Source organism: Melospiza melodia, chromosome 1 (assembly GCF_035770615.1).
Source record: "Melospiza melodia melodia isolate bMelMel2 chromosome 1, bMelMel2.pri, whole genome shotgun sequence".
NCBI classification, from domain to species: domain Eukaryota; kingdom Metazoa; phylum Chordata; class Aves; order Passeriformes; family Passerellidae; genus Melospiza; species Melospiza melodia.
The window spans coordinates 37,435,429-37,461,325 of record NC_086194.1 but is presented as its reverse complement, the minus strand read 5'-3'; the positions used below and the strand labels follow the sequence as shown (position 1 = coordinate 37,461,325).

The following is a 25,897-nucleotide window of genomic DNA, read 5'->3' as shown; positions in this document are numbered from 1 at the left end:
GAAAAAAGAGAACAGTTGAGAAGGCAAGTTAGTACTTACCACAGTGACGTTGAAAGCATAAAGAAGATCAAAAGGAAGTGCAGCAATTAAGTCAATGATAAACCACGTGGTCACATAGTGGATACAAATAGATCTTGCCTCAAATATCACTTGGCCAGACTTGCTGACATATGTTGTTCGGAAATTTAAAATAATATCTGCTTGACAAAGAATGAACAGAATCAGAGACAGTGATTTCTTAATTCCCGGGCACAGCACCAGGAATTCAGAATAATGTTGTTTGGTTTTCTTCTGCATCATAAATACCAGATGAATATTCTAATACAGAAGCAAAAAACATAGTAGTAAGAGATGTACATACACAGAGTTAAACCAATGAATACATTATTCTTTTCAAGGAGTAAACAAAATGTCTAAAACATTTATCACTCCCTGATTTAAAAAGGGGTTTGATCCACACACACTGATCTTTAAACTGTACAAATATTGCTATTTTGCTAAATGAAAAAAAAAAATGTCATTTTTGTCCATAAAATTTACTCACTTTTTTTGAAATAAAAGAATCAATAATTATTTTATTTTAAAATGTGATTTAAGCTCTTTTAGTGATAGCTACTTATCACAGATGATGAATGTCATCCTCAAGGATAACCATTTTTTTAGCAACTGAAAAATGCTGAACACGCTTGAATAAAAGGCCTTTTGGGCTATGGTGGAGATCACAAAAGTGATATGAATTGCTTGGTGGCTTGTGTATTTTGTATGCTCCCATCTAACATTCCGAGATGCGTGTCCTTCGGTATGAGATGTACTTTTGACGCGTCTTGCCAAAACACATTAGCACTCGGAAAAAACCTCAGGTCTTGACAACAAAGTCTCAATTATTTCATGTCTTACAAGACAAAGACTATAATCTGTCCTCAAGCTATGCACCCTGTTTCTACTAATATTAGTGAGAACTACTCATGTAACTTTTACAGAGTCAGAAAAGAATGCAGCCAACCATTAAGGCTGGTGTTTTACAGCAAGATAGCTTTAGGGGAAAAAATGAGATTGATTTGCATTTCTCCCTAGAAGTTCTTTAGGTAGGCTACACTAAGACAATCTTTTTCCTCCCCACTGGGGCCATAAGAGAACAAGAGAGAGGTTCAGCACACAGAGAAAATCATGCTGGATCACTCCTTTGGGGTATCAGAAAAGATTCATTTAGGGTAAATTTTGATCAAACTCCAAGTTCTAATGCTCTAGGTCTGAAGAATAATAATTTGCCAGGTTTCACTAGCAGAAAATGTTTATGCTGTCTTCTGCAGCTGGAAGCTAGACACCGTGCTGTGATCATCTCCCATACTGGATAACCTGTACTTTGCTAGTAATAAACCTATACTAATTCCAACACTTTGACCTTGGCTTCTACCTCCCTTTGACCCAGTAGAGTCAGTTAATGAAAATCCTAAATTAATGAAATCTCTGAGGAATTTCTCAGTTTTTGAGCACAGAATCACAGAATCATTTGATTCTGCTATTTTTTTTTTTTTTTTTTTTTTGTAGGATTTAGTGCAAAACCATAACACAAAGTGACCTAGACACATTGGCAGGTATCTGGTTCATGGACTGAGGTCTTGCAGGTTATAACCAGTTCATTGTTTAAGAATGTTTTCCTTCAACCAGGTCCTCAGGCTGAAGAGAACACATAAATGAAATCAGAGATATAATGATTTAGATTACCTCATGAAGTAGTCTCATTCCTGCATTCTTAAAGCTACGAAAATGTTATGAAATTTTCAATACTACAGCTAAAATGGGAATATAGCATAACTTCACATGGTTCATAATGAGCAAGGCAGTGAGTTTAACTCCACAGGTGCTTTTTAGAGACAGTTGGTTACTAGCCACATTTCAAGGTCAGCATGGCAACACCAGTCACATACAGAATACCTTCATGAAGATTTATTTCATAGAGATAAGAAAGATAAAGATATTTGCACCACTAGTATTTTGAAACTGCTCATTCTCATTTGTGTCACAAACTCCTAGGTGTAGTTATCAAAGTCAGAAAAAGTATTTGCTTATTTATGGCCCATTAGTGTCTGGGAAACCACTAAAACTTTAACAGAAAAGGGGATAAATTCTTGCTTTAAATATAAGTACATCCAATACACCAAAGGCTTATCAATGTGCATATGCAATTCACTGTTCAAGACTGAGGAGATTAGAGGCTTTTCTGCACTGCACACTTTTCTGCTGTCCTATCAAGGCAATTTAGGGCAACAGCCCCAGATAATAGCTATATCAAAAAAAAAAAAATAAAAATTACCATTTTTTCTGAGAGATTGTATTATTTCTAAGAATTATATATTCTAAAATGTTTTTGGAGATTTCTGCTAAGAAAGTGAAGATTTCTTTTTCCCTTTTTTAATAAATGTTTTCTTATCACTAATAATTTATTTACAAATGTAAAAATAGAAAATACCAATGCATTATTTAACATTTTAGAAATTGTTTGGTAATCTAACTGTGTAGCAGCTTCTACAAACTGATGAAAATTGAAAGAACAATCTGAAAATCAACACAGGCATCAATAATGTAAAGTTTTGGAGATTCCACATAATTCAAGGGCTTCAAAACTAATGGTTTTCTCTAGTGCTGAGTTTGTTCCAAATGCTCTCACATGAGGTGAGTTTTAATCATTTCCTACAACATGAAGGGCAACAATTTTAAGTTTACACCTGTAAACAAGGCAAGAAGGACATTTAATCTCTGATTCTTAAATCACATATGAAATGACCCCAATATATTTGGATAATTAGTGGGCTAAATTTTTTCTACAAGAGATATATTTGAATATCTTTAAGTATGCTTAAAGATATTCACAAAGGTATTAAAGGGTAAAGATATTCACACTATCTTTAAGTATGTTCTAACAAAAGTTTCAGCCTGTGCAAACTTCATATTTAAAGCTGTGTTTGATTTGTTCAAGCTGGGACAAAGACTACAATCTCTCTTCTGCTTTAGCACCTCTCACCAAACATCAATAACAAAGATTATGTCTAAAGAAAAAAGAAATCTGAATTTATTTTATCGCAATTTTTTAAAATGTGAGATAGGAAAGGATCATTTTAACTGGTCTTGTGAGCCACACATCATGTGCTCAGGAAAGCAAAACAGAGTATTTAAAAATGTCTCTGACATGAGAAATGTCATTACAAAGTTGCCTAAAACTAAAACAGAAGGAATAGCAGAAAATATCAAACTGCTTAACTCATTGCACCTGTCTTGAAGCACAGCACACACATATCTAAAATACCATTTTTTTCTTGATATAGAGAGGGAAAAAAAAGTGAAACATCTTTATTAGGAAAAATATGAGTTCTTATTTTGTTATATAATTCAAATTCAGTTCAAATGAGACAGAAAAAAAGTCAGGATTCAAGAAAATTAAAGCTCAGTATAGAGTCTAGACTATCCTATTGAGTTTAAGAAAAGTCCTTAAATAATGTTTAACCACATGGCCTTTTCCACAAGACTTATATTGTGTTTAAAACAGACACATGTTGTGTTAACAAACGCCAATGTGTCTTAAGCCCGCCATGATCTCCTCCTTCCCCACTCGTTTTTGCGCTCACGGCTGTGTGTGAACCTTGAGCAAAGAGTGTCAGCCTTCCAAGCAGCAAGGGGCTTTTTTTGTCTGTTGAACACAAAGGTAAACTTGACCTGAAAGCGCCCAACAGGGAGGAGCCAAGATCTCCAATTTCAGAGGCTTGGAACTAGGAATCACATCACCCTTGCACACTGTGTAGGAAAATGGGCTTCTGCTCCACACACCCTCTGATCACAGTTCCCTGCTGATGCAATTGCTTTCTACTTTTTGAGTCCTGTTCCTCTGAGTCCCCTTTCTCTCTGCCCTGCAGACTGATCACCTTTTCCTACCAACCCAATAGAACACAGACCTGAAGCCCCATCAGGCAGTAAGTCCTTAAGATGCATGCAGAGATAATAAACAGTGAATTTGTGAAACCATGGCTGTGATTTTTCTCCTGGTTGGATCCCACGGCTAATTAGCTCCATCTGCATGGATTCTCTCAGTCTGTTATTTCCACTACTGGTGGACACACATCCCTTAAAAAAAAATCTTGTAATAAATGTGATATCTCTAAAACTCATGCAAAGATACACTGAAAGATTATAGAAAATGCATTTTTATAAAAAACCCCAGCTTTTTCAGCCATGAAATGAATTTAAAATTGTAATCTATATACAGTTGCAGTTCCTGATTTATTTATATATTTTACTCCCATTAAGCTCTTACACATTATTCACACCAATAAACGCAAGAACACTGGGACCATTATCCCCCAAATGTCTTCCAAATTTGTAATTATCATGTCTACATGGGTCTTTGATATTTTCATTCCAAATACATGACAAATTCCAATAACATTCCAATAACACGATATAACTGGAAAGCTCTAAACAATTATTTCCTTATTTGAGCATTCTAATTGCTTTTACTCACCTATTGGTGACTATTTTATTTTTCACAAGCTTCCAGTGTGAAATCCACACCCTAGAAATGCTCAATTCCTAAGAAAGGGCAACTTATTTCATAACTGGGCATAAAAGAGCTGGGAAGTCTAAGCAAGCTCATAAGGTTTTGAAACTGGTGGCCTCTCTTGGATTAAAGCTCTGCATGACATGCTACATCCTTCACCAAGTGGCCTTTTTCTAGATTTCTACTGTGCAACACATCCACAGACAGACACATTTATGCAGTGAATAGTAGGAAAACACCAACTGAAGTTGGTGTTCAGCAAAGGGAAAAAAATTATGTTAAAAAATGGAGGTTCTACTACTTAGGGTGTAATGCAGATTAGTTTCCTAAATTATATAAATGGAACAAAAGCCACAAACTGATAGTCATCAAGCTAAACTATTAATCATAAGATGTTTTCCCCTTGTAAAATTTTAAATATGTGTTTTGTAGAATCTCAGTTTCTAATCCCTGTTAAAAAAATAGTAATCTGGAGGCCAGCTGAGCCACTTTATCCATAAACAGGATTATTTTACCTGAAGCAGCTAATTTCCCTGTGACAACATTTTTTTCTCTCTTTAGGCTTGATTGTTTAAAAATAAATCCTGCTGGGATTAAACATATGATCAAGTTATAGCGGAATAACATTTCAGGATTAGGCAGGTGAATCAATAACTGCCCATGTCATAGTCTTAAATTTCAGAAAATGCAATGTAATATGCCTCAGTTTAACTGTCTTTCACTGGGAGCTAAATGAGATTAAAACCCCTGTGCCTTTAGGGCAAGTGGCATACATGTAAGCAGTGAGTTTTTGTTAGACTGCAGCCATTCAAACCTGTATTGAAAACTAGACAATTTTGGGTATGTTAAGCCCATTGATTTTCAGGGAAGACAGTTTTCTACATTATCTCCCTCTTTTGCTATGGTATGGTATGGTATGGTATGGTATGGTATGGTATGGTATGGTATGGTATGGTATGGTATGGTATGGTATGGTATGGTATGGTATGGTATGGTATGACTGACTCATCTCTAATTTCTTGTATTTTTCTTCACTTTCCTTAAGTGATTTTACATTGGTTGTCCATAACTAGTAATACCTCCCCCAAAGTCCAGGCTCTTTCTGATGTATCTGATTGTTTTAGCAAATTTTATTTAATGATACAAGGATAATGATATTAGAATCTGCCCAGAGAGCTTTTAGGAAAGTTTCCAGGAAATGTTAGTGCCATATTGTTTGAAGAACAATTTATCTGTCCCTATATAAACTCTTATTTTTTTTTATTTTACTGTTGAGATAAACATTCCTAGTAAATTGTCTAGGAACAATTTATTCAAATGGAAGCATGATTTTTCAGTTCAGCATCTTCCTTCCAGACATTTATAACCACAACTAGCTTGATGATTTTCTTTCATAGGCTGACATGATCAGGTGAGGGAGCTGGAATTGGGTTTACATAGGAAAAGAAAGTAATGCTCATCTTATACCATTGTGTAAGAGCTTGAGCCACCATGAAATCAAGTAAAGCTTACAAGAAAAAAAAAGGCACAGCAAAGGTTAAGTGCCAATAAACTAAGTACTAAAATGTAGAAATTTTATGTAATAGATATATACAATATAATAAAATACATATTATAGAAATAACATAATCAAAATTATGTCTTATTGAAAGCCTATTGAAGGTGGTGGAGAAACAGTATTTTTTTCTTCTTTTTTAGAAAGGTATACCAAACAGTGAACAGATATTAAGTAACAACCAGTACAAACTATAGAAAATTTGTAATGAAAACCTAGACCTGTTTGAGCAAGAGAAAGAAATCACTGGTGCCCATGATGAAGGAAAAATACAGTTTTAGGAAAAAAACACTAATAGCAAACTTGAGTTCCTTTGTACATAGTAAGGATAATGATAAATAGTTTCATGTCATTACAAGAGAAGCTAATAATAATCTCACAGAAAGTCCAGATGTATTCAATATGTCTTATATACTTAGCTAATTTTGGAATGAAACAGCAAAGCAAGGTTGTGTCATATCAGATGATAAATTACAATCCAGTGTGCCCAAAATAAGAGTCAGGAGGTAGCAATAGTTTAAAAACCAAACACTTAACTAGATGTCACTTCTACAGGTTGATAAAAAAACCTCCAAAACCAGAAATATGTGGTTTACAAGCCATAAGTAAATAGAGTTATGGATTCTTCAAGGTCTTTGAAGAGAGTTGATGACCTTCAGGAAAACATGCTTTATCTGAACACAGCTTCTTTAATACATGGCTTAAATATGACAGCTTCTATTTAAGACACAACTAGATGGTAAAAATTTCTAGTTTTTGTCAGAATCTTTGAGAACTGAAAGATCATACAAAACTACATATAACTGAAGTCTCAGGTGCATTGTGTTGATGAGAAAGTGAGAAAGAAGAAGTTAGACCAAATTATATACTGCTGGAACTTAAAGAAATTAAGCATCTCAAGATACAATGTCTAGATCCTAATGGACTTGGTATCTAAAATGGAATATCAAGACCCATCATTGTACTACCAGGATGGTGTTTTGTTAAGTAGAAAATTTTTTTCTCTTCTCCTGCTTAAAAAGAAAAAAAAAAAAAAAAAAGAAAAAAGAATCTCATTGAGGGACATTATCATTCAAGAAAATTATGGAAAATGATTAGAATTAGCCCTTAAGCAACTGTAAATTTAAAAATGTAAAATATGGCATCAAGTATACCTCTCCCTCCTATTTTCCTTTGGGCACCACCCCAAATATCATTTTCTCCTGGACACTAGCACTTGAGAATATTGTGCAAACAACCCCAGTTAATTTGTGTGGGCAGTCAGAATCTGAAAAACACATTTAAGAGCCACAGTACACCTCCATTGAAAGCAGCTCTTTTTAAGAAGTCTTGTGGCTTTAGTTGGATGACTAGAGTTCAGATGAACAGCACGAACACGGTTAAAGACTACAAATTCTTAAAATCTTTACCACAATTCACATGATATTATGTAACATGATGGACTTCTGAATAAGAGATTTCTGCTAGCATGGAGTAACTATAACTCAGAGCTTTTGCTGTTAAAGTCACAATTGAATACACTGAGCAGTTTTACCAGGCAAACTTCTCCAATGAGAAGAGTTTATTTACCATTTGACACCAAGTTGCTTATCACTGCATGGTACATGAGGAGTGGCACGGTCCCTGTCCTAAGGCAGTGCTATGATATATGTTCTAAGCCTTGAATCATTCAAGTTTGTCAAGTAAACAACATTTTCAGTGATATTAATGGAAGAAAATTCATTTTTGGGTGTGATGGATCATAGCAGCACTGACACCCAAAATTCATCTGTAACTGACAGTCTGATTTGCTCTTCCTTACTATTTGTCCTTACAGTGGAAAGTAATGTGATATTGAAGTTACATCCAAGTGGAAATACTGTATTTCTTGGGTAAATTACTCATTAGTACATATAAAAAAATAAATCTGAAGGCATCTTCTGAGTGGGTATTTTTATAACAAAAGTCACTCCCACCAGAAGGATGTGGTCAGTAATAGTGCACTAACACGATATGTTCTATCAAACTCCATACTTTGGCTGCTGTACACGTGAACGGCCATCATCCCAATGTCAAGAGAGGGGGGTCATTTCTTTTACCTGCTTCTTTGATTTTTAGCCTTTGGGGCTTGTCCTTTTTAGTTGCTTTCTTTGACTATGAGGGTGCCTCACTGTGATTTGCTAATCTCAGTCCCATAGCAGCTGACACACCAGAAAATCATCACATATCATGACCGTTATAATAACACACTAAACTGGAAAGACTTTTTTCTTATATACTATGCTGTATCTTTTGAAAACAGACTCAATCCCTGAACATATTGAATAGCTAAAATATGTTTTATTGACTTTTCTACAAAGAAAGACTTTGGAGTCTTGAAAGAAAAGCAAAAGACTTGAAATATGTCTGAAAAATGAACTGTTAGCTCCGCTTTGAAAAGAAGCTAGTAGATGTGACTGAAGAAGTGTGAAAATTTCTTCATGGGCAATTTTCTAAATAGAACCTGCAGAAATATGGCAGAAAGAAGTAATTCCAAAGAGTGGAGAAAAATCAATCACATGATACAGCTTTTCATTAAATTTAACCTATGTAAAGAAGACATGGGTGTTGGGTATTTCATGAACAGATTTTCCTTCACACAGCAGCAAACAAAGCAAAGATCAAATAAATAAAATATTCAATGGGAAGTGGCATAACTGCTTCATTTATTTCCAATTTTTGACCAATTCCAAGGGAAAACCTGAAATATTTTTCTCAGACTTACTCTATGCAGTTTGACAGCAATTCACATAGATAATAGCCATAAATCATACCAATAATAGGGAAAAAAGACCACATGCTAATTCACAAAAAGTATGGTAAACTATTAAGCATCAAATCGTTTCCATGGAAATTACCTAGATTAGATTACCTAGAAAAGATTTAAACACTTTAATCTTATTGAAAAATGCAATATTGTCTTATCGCTGTAGTATAGGACAGTAAATGAAAAATAAAACTTTTTTCTGATTGTAGCTCTAATAAAGAGGACTTAGTAGAGGTAATACAAGTAAAATTTTCAGGGTTCCTCTATTACCATAACACTTATCTGCATCTACCTGAAGATACAGAAATACTTCCATGGAATAATCACTTATGGCTTGCACTTTTCTTCTTTAGGTCGAGGTTGATGTTTTTGTGCTTGGAAACAGCATCTTGTGTGCAGAAAAGCATCTCTTGTCCTTACAAGTATCCAAGGAAGCTTATTGTTAAGATTTTTGACATTATAATGGTCTTGCCTACTTGACTTTGATGTTTTGAGGGAGAATCTTTAAGAATCTTACTACTGTTTTTCAGCATATATATTTTGCACTGTTTTTTCACATTACTAGGCAATCCATAGAGCATGAACATTTTCTTATTACCTTCTCTTTCACATATTAGGTGTATCAACAATGTGACTGTTTACATGCTCTGTTCATATGCATTCACAGATGAGACCATTTGTTGCTTAGAAATAAATTCCCAGAGATAATTTCAAACCACTCCCTTTGTCCTTTCCTGAATTTTAGACTATTACAGCCTGAAACCACACCTTCAAAATTTCAAGACACTGCTATTTCCTTTCAAAATGCAGAAGTTTTCTTAAATGTGTCCTCCAGACACAGAAACTGTTGATGAAATGACTTTCTGTGCACTTGCAAAGATAGGAAATGATAATCATTATAATAATGATTAAGAAGATGAAAGGAAAAAGAAAACAAACCTTCCATTTTAAAGCAATCTAATAAAATTTATAGCATTTAATACTTTCCCATCTTATTCCAATGAATTTCATTCAACACCTTATTTTCAGTACAATACATATGCTTGAATTACTGTGTTAAGTCATGAATGATTATATTAATTTCTACAAGGTTTATGCCATAGTTGTAAATCTCTACATATTAAACAAGTGAGATGCAAGGAATTCATATGATTTAAAACAGTTTTTGAAAGATTTTGAGTCATTTACATTTGTGATAGATAGTAATGGCCACACAAGTCTCCTAAGTCTACAGTGTCATGCCACACAAATCAGAGCTTTAGCGCTGTTAAACATACTGCTTTAAAAACATTAATTGTTAAATAATATTTAGAGAGATAGAGAGAAAAATACAAACAAATAGAGAAAATCTTAGTGCAAATCAAGATCAATTTTTTCTCTTGAAAATGTAAACCATAGATCAAGTCTTGAGATGCCAGTGTGTGTGTGGAGAGTGGAGGAAGGGATGGGTATAGGGTTTTTTCCCCCCACAGGTGACAAAGTAATATACTGCAGGGAATCACTTAAAATAACTCTCCAGTCTGTTCATAAAAAGTATAATTTTATGGCCATAATTAGTATCCAGTGTTTGTCTTCCACTAAAAACTAAATGATCCACAAAGAAAATTGAGCTCTTCTCTCTATAGTTATTCTCTCTACAGTTATTCTTCTCTCTATAGTTATTCCACCTTAGATACAAAATACTCAAACCCTTTTGTTCTTATTCAGCAAATAATGCATTGCCATTACCCAGAAAGCCTGTGCATATTTTCACTGAACCATTGCACTGATCTCAACTCCTTTTGAAGGTCTCCTATTCAAATAGTCCTGTGAGTAGACAAATAAAGTACTGATAATTTTTCAGATATTACTGCTTTCTTAAATCAAGATGTTCAATAAAATTAAAAACAAACAAAATAGATAAAGAAAGGCAATATCTGAAAATTGGAATGAGACTGTTGCAGAAGTTAAAAACACTGCACTGGATAGTTATGGAAGAGTAAAATTAAACAATTGGAAGCTTATTATTGATTAAAATGAATGAACTTGGTGAGATGTTCTCCTGCCTTTCTTTTCCCAGAAGACAGAAAGCTTTAAAAATATTATTGAAAAGTAACCAAGATCCATTATGCTTCTTAGAAGTATTGATATTCAGGCTCCCAGACATACCGATCTAGAAATGAAAGACTCAGCTGCTGTCTATGCAAATATAGGAGCATAAACTTTGAAGCAAATAGTGCAATAAAGCAGAAAATAACCCCCACCAGATAAAACAGTTCTTAAGCTATTTTTAATGAGTTTTTAAAATACACTAAAGCTAACAAGCTTTTTTTTCTGCACTTCTTTATGGTTTTTGAATACATAAGACAACATAAAAATTGTAAAACTTAACCAATTCTATTTTATCTTTGGTTAGAGGAAGGAAAAGATTTATTTACAGGAGGATGTTAGAGAAGGTTTGCACACATAACAAAGGGAAACAGATAATGGAAGTTCTCTCAAATACAACATCACACAAGTTATCATAGGAAACATCAATTGAAAAATGTAGTTTCATATGAGACGCCCTAATTATTTTCTCCCTTCATCCTCTTCCCTGACAATGTCACAAAATGGGCTGTTATTATTTTTTATCGCTGTCTGTGTTTTAGAGAACTTTAAAGGCTAAAGCAGTTACACCTCTAGCTAGATGCTTTTCTCATGAATAATTTAATTCATATCCATGGTCTTACTTGTATCACCCCAAGTCAGAAGAACACTTTCATATGTACTTTTGTCATGCTTAAGCGCAGGTTGACACACATCACAGAATCACAGATAAAGCTGAGTTGGAAGGGACCTACCAGGATCATCAGGTCCAGTTCCTGGCCATCCACAGAACCATCCCCAGGAGGCACACCATATGCTCAAGAATACAGTCAGTCTTGGGTAACACAGCTAAAAACCAAGACCTTGTCAAGTCCAAATGAGTGCTTATGCAAACCATGCTCATAAAAGGGATATTGCTCCTTCTTCTCAGAAATATGAATAAAATCAAAGTAGATAGACTATTTCTTCAATCCATGACTATTTTGTGATACCTCAATCCATGACTACAAAGCTGTAATACAGCTGAAGATCCTATATCAGATAGATCTCCCCACTGCATTTCTGAGGCAGCAGCATCATAAGAAGAATTTCTCTCAACATTTCTCTGGTATTTCTCAGAGAACATAGATCATCCATCAAAGATGTGCTTGTCAGAGGCACAATGCAACAAATGCCTGGAAACTTATGCTTAAATTTAAGTATGTTGTCAATCTTACTACTTTCAATGCAGTTATACATGTTCTGAGACACATTAATTCAACATTTTAACAGACAAGGGACCCTTGAGAGATGATCATAAACACACTATTTTCCTTAAATTCACTGCAGGGATTTAAAAGCAGTATTACAATGTCTTGAAAATACTCCATAAACCTTTCCTTAGAGCTGGAGATTTAAATCAGATAATAACTCTAGAAAAAGAAAATTATTCTGGGGAAAATTGAGCTGTTATTCAAACTCTAGGGGAGGAATATCAGTATCCTACAGTACAGTGGTTACCAGTTACATGATTAATCAAAGTCTCTTCTAGTGCTCCATGCACATTTCTTTGAATGTGTCTAGTTACAGCCATAGTGTGACTACCTGGACTACAGATACAGACCTAAAAATCTAGCTAGAAAATATGAAGTAAAATTTACAGAAAATCTTTGCTTCATTTTTCTTACTCAGCCATTCTATTGATCATAGATGTGTCTTTGCTTTTGACTTACTGATATAAAGACTCCATATTTCCAGCAAAATATAAAACCAGAAAAGGAACACGGAGCAGTTCACCATCTTTCATGTTTCAAATGAATACTATATCAAATAAATCAGTTAAATAAAGATTATACTCTCTGGTGCTTATATTCAAATAAACACATTTATAACACAAATCAGTTATTTACACCATTATCAGAATGTCGTAACCTTGAGTCTACACTTTTTGTAAAGTCACCCAGTTACATTAAGTGGGCTTATTTGATTTAGTACTCTTAATGTAACATTAATTTATGACTAGATTAAACTTATTAGAGTCACAACCTCACGCTTTTTACACAAGACACAGGATGATGGTTGATGATCTGCATTGCAGAATGCAAGTTCCTTACTGCAGTGCTTGAGAATCTTTGAATGTGAACTGTTTGCATTAATGTGAAAGTCCACCAAGATCTAATAGTGAGCACAAAATGTACATTTAGACCTTAAATATAATGAAAAATCAATGACTAAAGGAGGAAACAGATATTTATTCATCATAACATCTGATTCTTCCATCAGTCATATCACCTACCAGTCTTACTGTCTAAAAAAAAGCTGACAGAGAAAAGGAATAAGCTTTTCAAATTTTTTCTAAGAAAATCTTCTGAGTTATTTATAAGTGTTTATGGTGCTTCAATTTTCTTTAGTTCTAGAGAAGATTGTAACATTGCTTTTAATGTTTGAGCTAAGTTGTATTTTTTCACAAAAATAAGGAAGATTAAAATGGAAAGAAGCTTCAACCTGAAAAGTATTTTCTTGTTTTTTTGGTTCTCTTTCTGTCTTAGGTTGTAAATGCAAGATGTGGCCAGGGGTGTGTATTCTATTGCCATCTGTCAGAACCAAGTGAGGCAGATTTTTTTCAATCCCTTGCACAACCAATCCTCCCTCCAGGGAGATTTCTTCTGTTAATGGGCCCATTGAGTGTCACTGCATGACTGATGAAATTACATCATCCCATTATGAGAAGCTCCACCCAGAGGGAGGAGCCAAACATTCCTACCTGGATATAATCTGAGATTTGGAACACCAAATCCAGTCACACTGGATTCCCAGAGGAAGACCAGGCCCATCTACACCACCAATGGACCTTCAGAGGAAAACTACACCCTTCATTAGGATCACTGCTTCAACAAAACCATGCTTATCACTCCAGGAGGACTGCAGCAACCATTTAACGGGACTGCTGCCAACACCCTGACCAACAGGGTGTCAGGTCATACTCTAATTCTGTCAGTGTTGTTTTGTATTACTGCATTTTAGTTTCTATTTTTCCTAATAAAGAACTGTTATTCCTACTCTCATGTCTTTACCTGAGAGCCCCTTAGTTACAAAATTATAATTTGGAGGAATGGGGTTTACATTTTCCATTTCAAGAGAGGCTCTTGCCTTCATTAGCAGACACCTGTCTTTTCAAACCAAGACATTTTCTCAGAATCCATCTGAACCCTTTTCATGTTCAAGAAAGACATCTCCAACTTGACTTATTTCTTAAAAATGATAGCTTCTCCACCTGCAAGTAGCAACAGATCTGAGCTCTGGTTTGTCAGTGTGACAGCACTGAGTGATATTATAACAGTAAAATCTTGGGGAAAAATCTGTTTGACTCTATTCGGGGATTCTTTTCAATCTTCAGAAATAAATTGAAAAAATATACCACCAAAAACACCCCAAACATTTGTTTGGTACAAATCTATTATTAGATATGACCTTGTCTCTTTTTTGATTGTTAAGAGATATAAGAGTTAAATGTGTCACAGAAATAAAAAGCTTAGAGAATGGATCAGATGACAGACTCAAACCTCTCAAAGTCTGTCCCACTTATCAATGTAGCATATTGATATTGTATTTGTGTGTTATTACAGTATGAGTTTAAATCTTACATTGACATTTAAAAAAATTTATTCAGCTTGTGGTCCATGACTCCTCTAAGTGTGAAATAAAAAAATTATCCCACAGATTGAGAACAAAACTGTAGCATTTCTAGGGCACATCCCTATACTGGTAATGTTTGAGGCATCCCCAGGGTGAAACAAGGGGTTACAATCTTCCTTGAAATCAAAAACCCCTGTAGATTAACAGCAGAACTACCCAAATCAATCTAAAGTTTTTAAAAAAAAGGTGATCTAAAGTTCAGATAAAATATCAAGCCATACAGCTAAAATTGATTTTCTTTAAAGTCACAAAAAGGATGATTATTTCCTTTTCTAAAATATTATTAATTCTGTGAAAATCCTAAATGTCAGAACAGAGATCCCAAACAACAATCCCCAAACAAACCTTACCGATGATAAAGAGAATTTCCACTGCAATGTCACTGACAGTTGTGCTTCGAGTTGTAGACAGCTCATCATGGCCAATAAAGGAAACATTGTAAGGTACAGTCACAGCAACATAAAACGTTGCCAGTAAAATAAGCCAGTCCCAGCCAGCTTTAAAAGTGCTAAAATGCAGCAATATGAATTTGGATTTTTTTGCATCTGAAACTTTGTATTCTGGAAATGCTGGTTTATCTACGAAAACATTCTGAAAAAGAGAGAAAAAAGTTAAATGAGACAAAACAATTATTTGATTACAGAGAAGCATTTCTTGCAATGGAGTCCTTAGGTAGTTGATGTTTTTGTAAAAAAAATCATAATAACATATGTAGGCAAGAACAAAAATTACTTTTTTTCTAACCTAGACCTCACATTCATTTATACAGATGTTAATGGAATAACTTTTGTGAATGTTGAGGCAGGAAGAAGACTAATAAGTTACAGATTAAATGGAGTAAGAGGGGTTTGCGTCTGCAAAAGCTGTTTCTTCCTCTGTTGAACTAATTCTCACTGCAGAGCAATATTATTCTACAGGATAGATAGGTGAGATCTTTGTATACACAAAGACATAGTACTGTAAATAGGAATATATGGAATGAAGTAACTGGTATTGAAAAAAACATCCTGTACACAGAGATGCGAGGAGGTTCTTCCAGACTATCTCTAGCCTGGTCCTAGGGACTGAACAGCTCCAGTACTGGGAGCACCTCTCCTGGTTTAACTTCATCTGCAGAAATCCATTTCATGTGAATAAAAGCACAATTAGCAGGAATAGCTTTTTGGTTTTCTTTAAAATTGCGCTCCTGATATAAATCAAAATATTAATCTACCATGATATGGCTCCAGAACTGACTACCTTCCTTATTAGACTAGCTTTGTCTTGAGTCTGTGTCTTACCACTGTTTTATGCAATCAATATTTCAGTGTTAAACTGTAGAAATTCTTGGTTTTCACCTTTTATAGCTTTAACAAAAAACACCTACCCTCCCCAAAAAGCAGCATGTGGGACCTGACCTGTCTTGCATTATTTACTGACAAAATTCTTGCTCACTGTTGCTGTGCTCATGGTTAATGCTGTTCCAGTAACAAAGAGCCTCCCAAAACAATATTGTGCATTCAGCAAGCTAAGATTACTTCTGATCTTGAAGTTATTCACTATGAAATTAAAAAGACAAAACCTGCATAACCGTACACTTAACTGCACCTGCCTTGTCCATCACAGCCTTTCTCTTTGAAATACTGATGTCATTGCCTTTTCTATTCTTGGTTCTTATTCATGAATTCAGGCAGCTGAATTCTCAATGTTCTTAGAGTCAGCCCATTTTTTAATCATGGAAAAGAAAGAATTCCTCATATTATTTCCAACTCATAGCTCCAAAAACCCATGTACTAAAGCTAGTAAATTAGTCTCAGAATAAATATTTTAACGTGGTAAAATAACATCTGCACTAGCATTTTGACAGTACAGGTAAGGCATCAAAAACTATTTAAGAGTCATGTTCCTGAACAATATTATTGTATTACAATACAATGAAAATATCCCTGGAAGACCTGGTCATATTTTGTGGGGCTTTTTATGCTTCTTCAATATGAAACACTTGTAATTTTTTTTAAATACTATTTTTTCAATATTTAATCTTTTTTTAACATTTAAGATTTAAATTCAATGAAAGAGGCTGTTTGCCCTATGACATAAACAGCAGTTGTGTATTTTCATGCCCATAATCTATAGCAAGACTTTTTTAACTTTTAATTTGTACTGCACAAAGCAAGAGACTTATTTTTTCCCATTAACATTTCTTTAGAAGTCTTTTGTTTTGCTATTATGTTGGTTTGTCTATGGTGTGATTTAGTGTTAGCAACACTCACAGCATGCTTTCTGAACTTACTCATTATTTATAGTTACTGGGGGAATACAGAATTAATTTGAAGACAGAAACATTACTACTTCATTTAGGAAATTAAAAGATAGATATCACACCATAAAGTTGGAGAAATTCACATGAAAACTTGCCTAAATGAAGTGTGACCTTTTGGAGTTTAACAGCATTAAGAGTTTCAGCTAGAGCAAGACCTTGAGTCTTTTTTTTTTTTTTTTTTTTTTTTTTTTTGAAAATAGTAATAATTGAGATGACGAAGTAAATTAGAACCTAAAATTATGAGAACCTGTGGAATCTAAGTTCTGAGAAATTTTGTAATGTGGCTGTCATGGCATTCAACGTCTGTTTACAGTATGATTAAATGCACTATCTTGCTATATGGTAGCAAATTCCACAATAGGAAGAAATATGCTTCAGTGAGAAATATTTTAATCCTTGTTGCTATAAAACTGTGATCAGGATATATCTCAAGTACTCTTTGACCATTTACAGCACTTTATTTTTTTTTAAGTTAGTGCAAAGGCTACTTCTTTTTCTTCTTCTTTTTTTTTTTTTTTTCTAGGGGGGGTTTAGGGGAAGAAAAGAGTTTCACCTACATTATTAATTTTTAATTTGTTCTTCTCTCGTCTTTGTAGATGTCCAGAGATGTGATAAAGGACAGCTCTACTCCGTCTGCGTGCCGACTCAAAATGTGATCCTGCTCTTCCTCTTCCTTTCCATTTTTCTGCAGAACAGAAGTGAGAGTGCATTAAAGATCAGGAAATAGCATTTTAATCTTTGGGACCTGAATTACTGATATTTCAGACATTGGTAGAAATGTAAATATTATGCACATATTTTCTTTTCCTCAATCTTTTGCAGCAAAGAAACAAACCCTCCCTCTCCTGAAGGGCAAATAAAAACCACTGTAAAATTTTAATTGTCAAATGCCTTCACAGAACTCAGAAGCAAGTAATTGCAACATTTGATTTCACAGATAAGATAAATGTACTTTCTACTGTTTCAGACCAGAGGGAAGGATGTCTAGATGTAACCACTGAAAATATCCTTGAGGTGATTCTACTCTCTCACTTCACAGAAAGAAAAAAATCCCTTGCAATTTTAAAAAACAGAGAGTCTGACTTGTACTAGGCTTCCATTATGTCAGAATGTGCTAATTTGTAAGCTTGCTCATTAGTAATAGCCAATTCTTACATTCATGTGTTTAGATTCCTTTTCCCACCACATGGCCAATGGCAAAATCGCGTGACATATTCCTTGGTGACATGAAACCCATTAAGGGCAAAGACTGAACATTATTTTGGAAAGGTTTGTGGTTTTTACCTCCATTCAAATGTCTGTAATTGTCAATCATGGGAACAAATTTTGTTCTTGCTTATAAAGCAGTAAATTCAAAATAATTCCAGTCACTCTGATGGAATTACAGTGAATTGATGCCAGAGTAAATGAAAGCAGACTTTTTGTGATGTGTCAAGATTAAGAAAAAAGAAATTATGGGACGAAAGGAAGAAGCCGTCTGTCAAGGAGGTTTAATTAAAGTCAATTGAATGCATACAAATTAAGAGGAAAAAATTAGCAAAACACAAAACTAATTAGCAGAGCCAGAATTTAGAAGCAAGCAAAATAACTACATCTTGAAACCTGCCTAAAGAAGCAAGAAAGATTTGTATTATAGGAGACTGATATATTTTTGGCTTAACAGTGCAAAACTATACATAACAAAATGTGTAGGAGGGAAAATTTTCCAAACTTCTCAGTAAAAAAGTTTTTGTGTAATTCATGCAAAAGCACGCTCTAGTTGAGGATTTTTTTTTTAACTTGTCAGTAAAGAGAAGGGGGAAAAAGAAAAGTAAAAAAACAAGAAGGGAAAATCTTTGTACTGTGAAGCCAAACCACTACTCAAAAGTTGAAGGGGGCAGATGGAGAAGCCTCAAACTTTTCCATCTCCAACACACATTGGTATCAGCTACAATGAAGAAATATAGAACAAAAAAAACATTATTTCAGAAATGACCCAAATAAATTAATGTTTTTTTTTTTTTAAAAATAATCTCCCAATCATCAAACCACTTACACTCAAACTAAATTCTGAGTCTTCTTAAATTCTGGGTAAGAACAAAATGCTTATGTCTTTCTCTGAGGAAAATGAATTTAAGTCAATTGAATTGGGTCTCCACTGTAGAACTGTTCAGCTTTAGTAGTCTGGTTTTGTCATATGACTTTGAAATTCTCTTTAAACCATTTGCAGGCCTCTCTTTTTTCCCTTTCTCAACCTAAACTGCCATGTTGTACGAGGCCACCCAGTTCACTCTACTGCATCCAAAAGAAGTCAATAAAACAGGCTTCAGATCTGCTAGGAGGCAGGCAGGGAAAACACTCTTCTTGAGCTTCTGGCCAGCAATATTTTTGAGATGCTTCAGCTACAGGCTTCATCCTCATGCTGTACCCTATCTAATACCTGTCCTTGTCCTAAGCCCATAGAGCCTGAGGCAGTCCATGCTGGCAGATAAAACAGCCTTGGTGATGTGGTCTGTTGTGAGAGCTACACCGAGCTCTGTTCAGAAGGCAAGCCTGGTACCTTCAAGTGGAGTTTCCTTGAGTTCTTTCAACATCCCCAGCAATATGAGGCCTTTCAGCATGGAAGTGGATCTCTTTACTTCTGGTCAGTCTTGGAAGTCTTTACTTCAGCTAGACCACCCATGCCATTTTAAATATATTCTTTAAACATTTCCTTTCCGTAGCTATGTGCAGAACAACATGCAGCTTTCAAACTATGGATACATGATTGCCTGGTACAATGGTGTTACACTGCTTTCAGGTTTTTTCTCTGTAACTCCTAGCCTCAGATGTGCCTTTCTCTCACATGCTGAGCACTGAGCTGAAAGCTGTCCACAATTCCATCTCTTTCCAGAAAGCCATGAGACTATGGAAACAGTCAATGTACACATATTCAGTCACTATTTCCTTTTCCCCCCATATATTTACTGACACAGAGTTTCACTCTCCATCCACTCTTTAAATGAGAACAGGTTCCTTGCAAGGTTTTAAATTTTATGTGCCAGCAGCTGGTAATTTTTGGCTTCACACAGATTCTATCTCTCCTACCTAGGTTCAGAGTTTCAGTCACTAAGGATGTTGTACTCACTAACCTGCTCTGGCTATGGGACTTGATATGGCACTTAAAATCATACCAATTGCATGTTTTCACAGCAAGTGACTTCCATCACATGCTGATTACACTATTTGCAAAGGATTAATGCTACCTTTCTGTTAATATTGGGAGTCACTCAACTCCTAAAGAAAGAAAAGCATGCATCAATAAGGAAACATTACATTAATTATGAAGTAAGTAGTAGTTTTCTTCCTAATCAAAAGTGGCAAAAGTTTTTATGGTTGTTATTGGAAGTGAAAAAAAATTAATTAATTGTAAAGATAAGATGCCATCAGAGCACATGTCAGTAGCTTATAAATAAGTGAATGACATTTGTGAATTCTCCTACTTTCTGGTCTCCCAATGCCTTCTGGAAAGGAATCAATCCGGAGCCTTGTCAAACTACACTGCTCAGGTGTGCATCTACATGTGTGTGATTATTTTCTGTAACTTCCCTCTTTTCTAGTCATACTCAGTTCACAGCTCACTATTCTGGAAGAGACAGCTCATTTTTTATAAACTTCCATCTGTTTCTCTCTAGTTCTTCGAAAATTTAAGTACCTGACAGACTAGATTTATTATTTTTTTCCATGGCTGATCTCAGAAAAAAAGATCCAAGAATAAAATAAAGCATAAGCAGAAAGACACTTTAATAGAACTGGCTTCTTTTTGCCCAGTGCCTAAAATCAAAAGGATTCCTCATCTCCCCAAAAACAGTGAGAAATCTTATTCTAGAAAAATCACAGATTTTGGGATCTATTTCCTGGTGCTTCTACACACCCCTTCCTGTGTAATGATAACCCCCCCCCCCCCGCCACCAAGAGAGCTCCTAAAAAGGATGCTTCCAATTTAGTCTTATCTGCCCTTTATCAAAAAAGTGGTATTATATTCTTTAACTCTTACTGCTGTCCTTCTGGTTGTTCTTCTTTCAAATTAACATAGATATAGTGCCACAACCATCAGACATGACAATTACAGAATATTTTCTAAGAAAAGAAAGTAACAGAACACTTCTTTGCTAGGCTTAACATTAGCCTCCTAACAGTTTAAGACTTCTTACAATCTTGTGAGGGAAGATTGCAGCAAAAGAAAGCACATCCAGACACAAACGTCTTTGTAACTCTTGTCTTTTCTTGTATTTTTATAAGAACATGAGGCTTCAATCATCCATTTAAGGTTAATAGAAAGAGGAGGCATAACTCTTTTCTTGTCCCTTTGGAAAAAAACAAAAGATCCACTTCTTAGGTATAAATCAGAAATATAAACCCTGACAGCTTCTGACAAGCTTTCATAGGTATGTGCTGCCCTAGCAATGCAGAGGAACTGGAAAGTCAGCTTTACTGGCTAAATTGACACAAAATGTATGTCTGCTCTCCTTCTAAGCAGTTCATTGAATCCTAGAATAATTTAGGTTGGAAAGACCCCTAGGATCATCAATTCACAATCACTTATTGTGAACTCCGCCACTAAACCATGTCCCCAAGAGCCACTCTGATGCATTTTTCAAATACTTTCAGGTATGGTGACTCAACCACTTCCCTAGGCTGCCTGTTCCAAGGTTGATAACACTTTTGGTGAAGTGTTCCTAAAATCAGGATAGAGTCCAGAATTTATGATTTATAATGATCTCATTCTCCAGGTAAAGTCTGACACATTTATAGAATCATGGAATGGTTTGGGTTGGAAGTGACCTTAAAGATTATCTAGTTCCAACCTTCCTGCCATGGGCAGGGACACCTCCTACTAGACTCAGTTGCACAAAGCCCCATCAACCTGGCCTTGGACACTTGCAGGAATGGAACATTCACCACTTCTCTGTTCCAGTTCTCAGCTGTTCCAGTGCCTCCCCACTCTCTTAGTGAATATGACCCAGAAGCACAATGCTCCCTCCATAGCAAACAACCTGTGGCATGAGACCATGAAATGCATTTTTTTCCAAATACCAAACTGAGCTAACCTGCTCTGGTCAGAAAGTTTACACCTTATTTACAAGAAAAGTCTCAGCCTTGGTGGTTTTTCCTCATTCATTTGTATCCTTTCAAAAGAACTGCTTTCATTTTTCTCGTTCATGCATTAATTAAAACCACTACCTACCTTTCCCTCTGGTGTGATACATACCAAACATACTCTTGTATGGAAACATCTGCCAGTCTGACCATGGGTCATTACCCATGATTTTGTGCTGAAAAATTTCTATACAAGTGTGCATGGACACAAAATAGAAAATTAAGATCTAGCATTTCATTCATATGACACCGGAAAAGACACCAAGAGATTTGCCCGTGTTCACCTAAAACATAGAGAATGAGTTAAAGCAATCTGCACCTCTCAAATTTAACCCAGAACACAGTATCCTGGCAAAATGTGAATGAAGTAGAGAGGGATGATGTAAAGTAGCCTGGGAGGTTAGTTATGGAAGCACATGCACAACTGAGCAACTTTATTCAGAGATGGTATTTCTACCAACAACCAGTGTGACAGAGCTGTCCTAAAGGCTGTGAAGCTGCAGACCCGGATGTCTAAGCAGTATTTCTGCAGTACGGTGGCCAAGGAAAAACAAGTTCACCACTAGGGACAGGACCGTGACTCATCACTGCTTTTTTCTATTTTCACAAGAATTTTAGCTCCATGCTCAAAATTATATTCCAGCCCCAACTATTTGACTGCCACTGCTGCCCTGTTTGCTTGGCAGGTGGGGTTGTTACACTTAGGGTAAGATTGATTCAGGCACATTGACTATCCTCTTCAGAGTGTAAATATAATCATCTCAAGTCATGATGTGTAACCCTGACTGGACAAAAGTAGGAAAGGTAGTATAGACATAAGTCTCTTTAAATACTTTGCACAAAGACTCCTGAAGAAAAACAGTGAGTTCCATATTTAAATGGACTCTATAGTGGGTGTTCTCTGTGAAAATTCTAAATTTTAGATTTCTTTAGCAGCGGGGTGTTCACCTTTATAAATATATTCCATAAAAAAATGAGATTGCTTCATTTTAGCTATTTTGAGAGCTAAGGCAGGAGTATGAGGAATAGAAAGCTAAAAATTTTATTTTACTAGCATTTTACTCAAAGGACTAGGTAAGTTGGCATAGTAGATAAGAACTTTTCATTTATTTCATTGTTTACAAAATTGAAGTCAATCATTAGATGAAACAGCAAGTAATGCCAACTCCTACCTAAGAAAATTTATCATAGAAATAGCATCATTTTGAGTGTGTAAACTAGATTTGAACAATAACACCAACAACAGAGTAGAACAGGACAAATGGACTCCATTGCCAAAAGCTATCCAGATACAGACAGACTTGAAGAAATCCATGATGCCGCTCCATGCACACACTGGAAGGAGCACTGTGAAAATGCATAGCAACCAGGTTAATGCTGTAATTTTTAATGTTGGTTGGACCCTTCCCTGCTCAAGACACAGTGGTATATTGTTGTACCTGTGTGGTCTCTCCTGCTGCTCTATTCTGAAATCAGGCAGGGAAATAAACCTCCCCCATTTCCTTTCCTGCGTATGTCTTTATGCTGTCACAACCACACAGCCCAGTCACACAGAGAGATGTTTTTACCTAGAATATCTTACAAGTACTGAATTGTTCCCTTTTGAACCTGGGTTCAGTGAAAGAACTTGTTAAAGAATTTGTCCCTCATTTATTCATCTTACAACTCTATTTATAAAAGGCTTCCTGTAAGAAATGCGATAAAGTTCTTTTTGTCCTTTTAACACATGTCTTGGGAAACCCTCATCACTTGCATCATAAGGTAAGAAATAAAGAAATACCACAACAGAAAGTGTGGTCTTTGAATAGGCCACCATGAATAACTCATGCACAATAAAATATATACAACAATGTCTACAGGAAACACAATGGTTAAAAACATATCCAGTATGATTCACACAAAACATAAGTCATAGGCAGTCCTCAAGAAAAGCAAATCAACCAAGGAAATTCTGAAGGAGACAACGGGGGTAAAGCAACTCTGAATGAAAACAAAAAAAATCTCTAAAACCAGTTTATATGGAAAGCTGATTTAATTTGTTTCTAGTCTTTTAAAAAAATCTAGAAAAAATTTCAGTTATTATTCAGGGGACAGCACACCAGCAGTTGCCAATAAACAGAAAACTGATGAAAGTCTTCTTTGGTGTTAATGACTGAATAAAAGCACTACCATGGGCAAGAGGCTGCAGGAGTTCTGCTGGTTGTATGACACATTCTCACTGTCAACAACAACCAACAATTCACAACACTCTTTGCTGTATGGTGGATCCAGGCTAGCCTGTAGCTGCTTTTTTAATTCTGTTAACTGATTAATTGATTCAATAAGAAGATGTACTTAACACACATACCAGCTATACCCTGTAAACATTATTACAGAACATTTTTTAAAAGGGCAAATTTTACACAGAATCAACAGTATGATTATCATTATTTTAGTATTATGCCTTCAGAGAAAATTCACTTTGAACAGAAAGAGAAAAGAAGCAATTTTATACATAACTATTAATGCTTTTATGAATTAGAAAGAACCTAAAACAGCTTATGAGATAAAAATCCTTAACCACATTTTGGTCTGCCGATTCTTCCCCTATGAAGAAAAAAAAGGTGTGAGGAAAGAGACACACAAAACCAAAAGAAAGGTTCTTTCTGCTCTTTCATTTTGGTGGTTGATGGTAGTGTACAACTAAATAAATAAACAAATTTTCCTTTTTAGGTACCTGTATTTGGGTCTATCTTATAAATATAATAAAAAGAATTAGGAAAAAAATTCCTAAAGACTTATCTTTCTTCAACTGATTCAAATAGGCTGAGTTTCAGCAGAAGAGAACTCTGAAAGTGAATTACTTTAAACTATTTTCTCATTTATTAATACTACTGTCAAAAGTTACAGAACTTTTGTAATGAAGTAAAATATTCCAGCTCAAAAATAGCTATTTCATAATGCTGTAAAAATAGTTTATTTGCCTGCTTTCTATTGTTACTACTCTAGAATTGTCTCACAAATTGTAAAATTGTCATTTTTATTATGTCATCAAATTTGAGACATGTCTATTGATTCAACTGAAATGTGTGGTCATATATTGTTCTTACAAAATTAAATGTAGCATTGAATTACAGCTGGGTCATCAGTCACTTCCAGCTGTTTTTAGTGTCTCTTTTTTCCATGAATAGTTTGCATTTCCCCCAGAAAATACCCACAAAGCTCATGGGACAATGACATGCTCATAAATCGTTATGAACAAAAATGTAACTGGAATAATAAAGGGAATATTTGAAATATTTTTCAAGAACCCCTAGAACTGAAATAAGGCCAACTATTTAAGTCACCAAGAAACTTTTGATTCTCTTCAGCAAGTGTTAATATCTCTTCCTCTGCAAGTGTGTACTATTTAAAGACACAATATCATGGAACCTGAGGGTTTTCTCTTTTCCTTCAGTTCCATAAAATTTAATAATGTATTTTATCTATTGATATTTTTTCCTCTTTTTATATTCAGAAAAATATTATTATAATTTCAAAGTCATTAGTTGCAAAAATAATTTTTTAAAAAAAATTTGCACAGATGATGATGTTAAAGTACACCTTGCTTAGAAACATGTCCCTGAAAAATTTCTATCTTGTAAAGAAAGCATGTCTTTTGAGAATGAAGACTTGCATTCTTAATAGATTTATGTAAAATATAGAATCAGATAAATCCCCCATAAAAATGTTTAGTAATCCATGGAACTTGCCCTGAGTTAAAAGAGCAGGGGGCGGGGGAATAGATTTTTTAAAGAATAGTTTTTAAACTTAAGAAATATGTTAATTCAAAATCTTGTTATATCTGTGTATATGTTCTATGTGGCC

At 35.0% G+C, this 25,897-nt stretch overlaps 1 protein-coding gene across 1 annotated transcript in view; it reads right to left on the bottom strand.

Annotated features, from left to right (window-relative positions):
* KCNH8 (potassium voltage-gated channel subfamily H member 8) overlaps window positions 1–25,897 on the bottom strand; it is a 182,807-nt gene that overhangs the window by 73,338 nt on the left and 83,572 nt on the right. The window contains exons 4-6 of the mRNA XM_063154272.1: window positions 17,491–17,618; window positions 14,982–15,222; window positions 40–197 (exon numbers count right to left, since the gene is read on the bottom strand). Coding sequence (XP_063010342.1) covers window positions 40–197; window positions 14,982–15,222; window positions 17,491–17,618 — 527 coding nt within the window. The remainder of the gene's footprint in view (window positions 1–39; window positions 198–14,981; window positions 15,223–17,490; window positions 17,619–25,897) is intronic.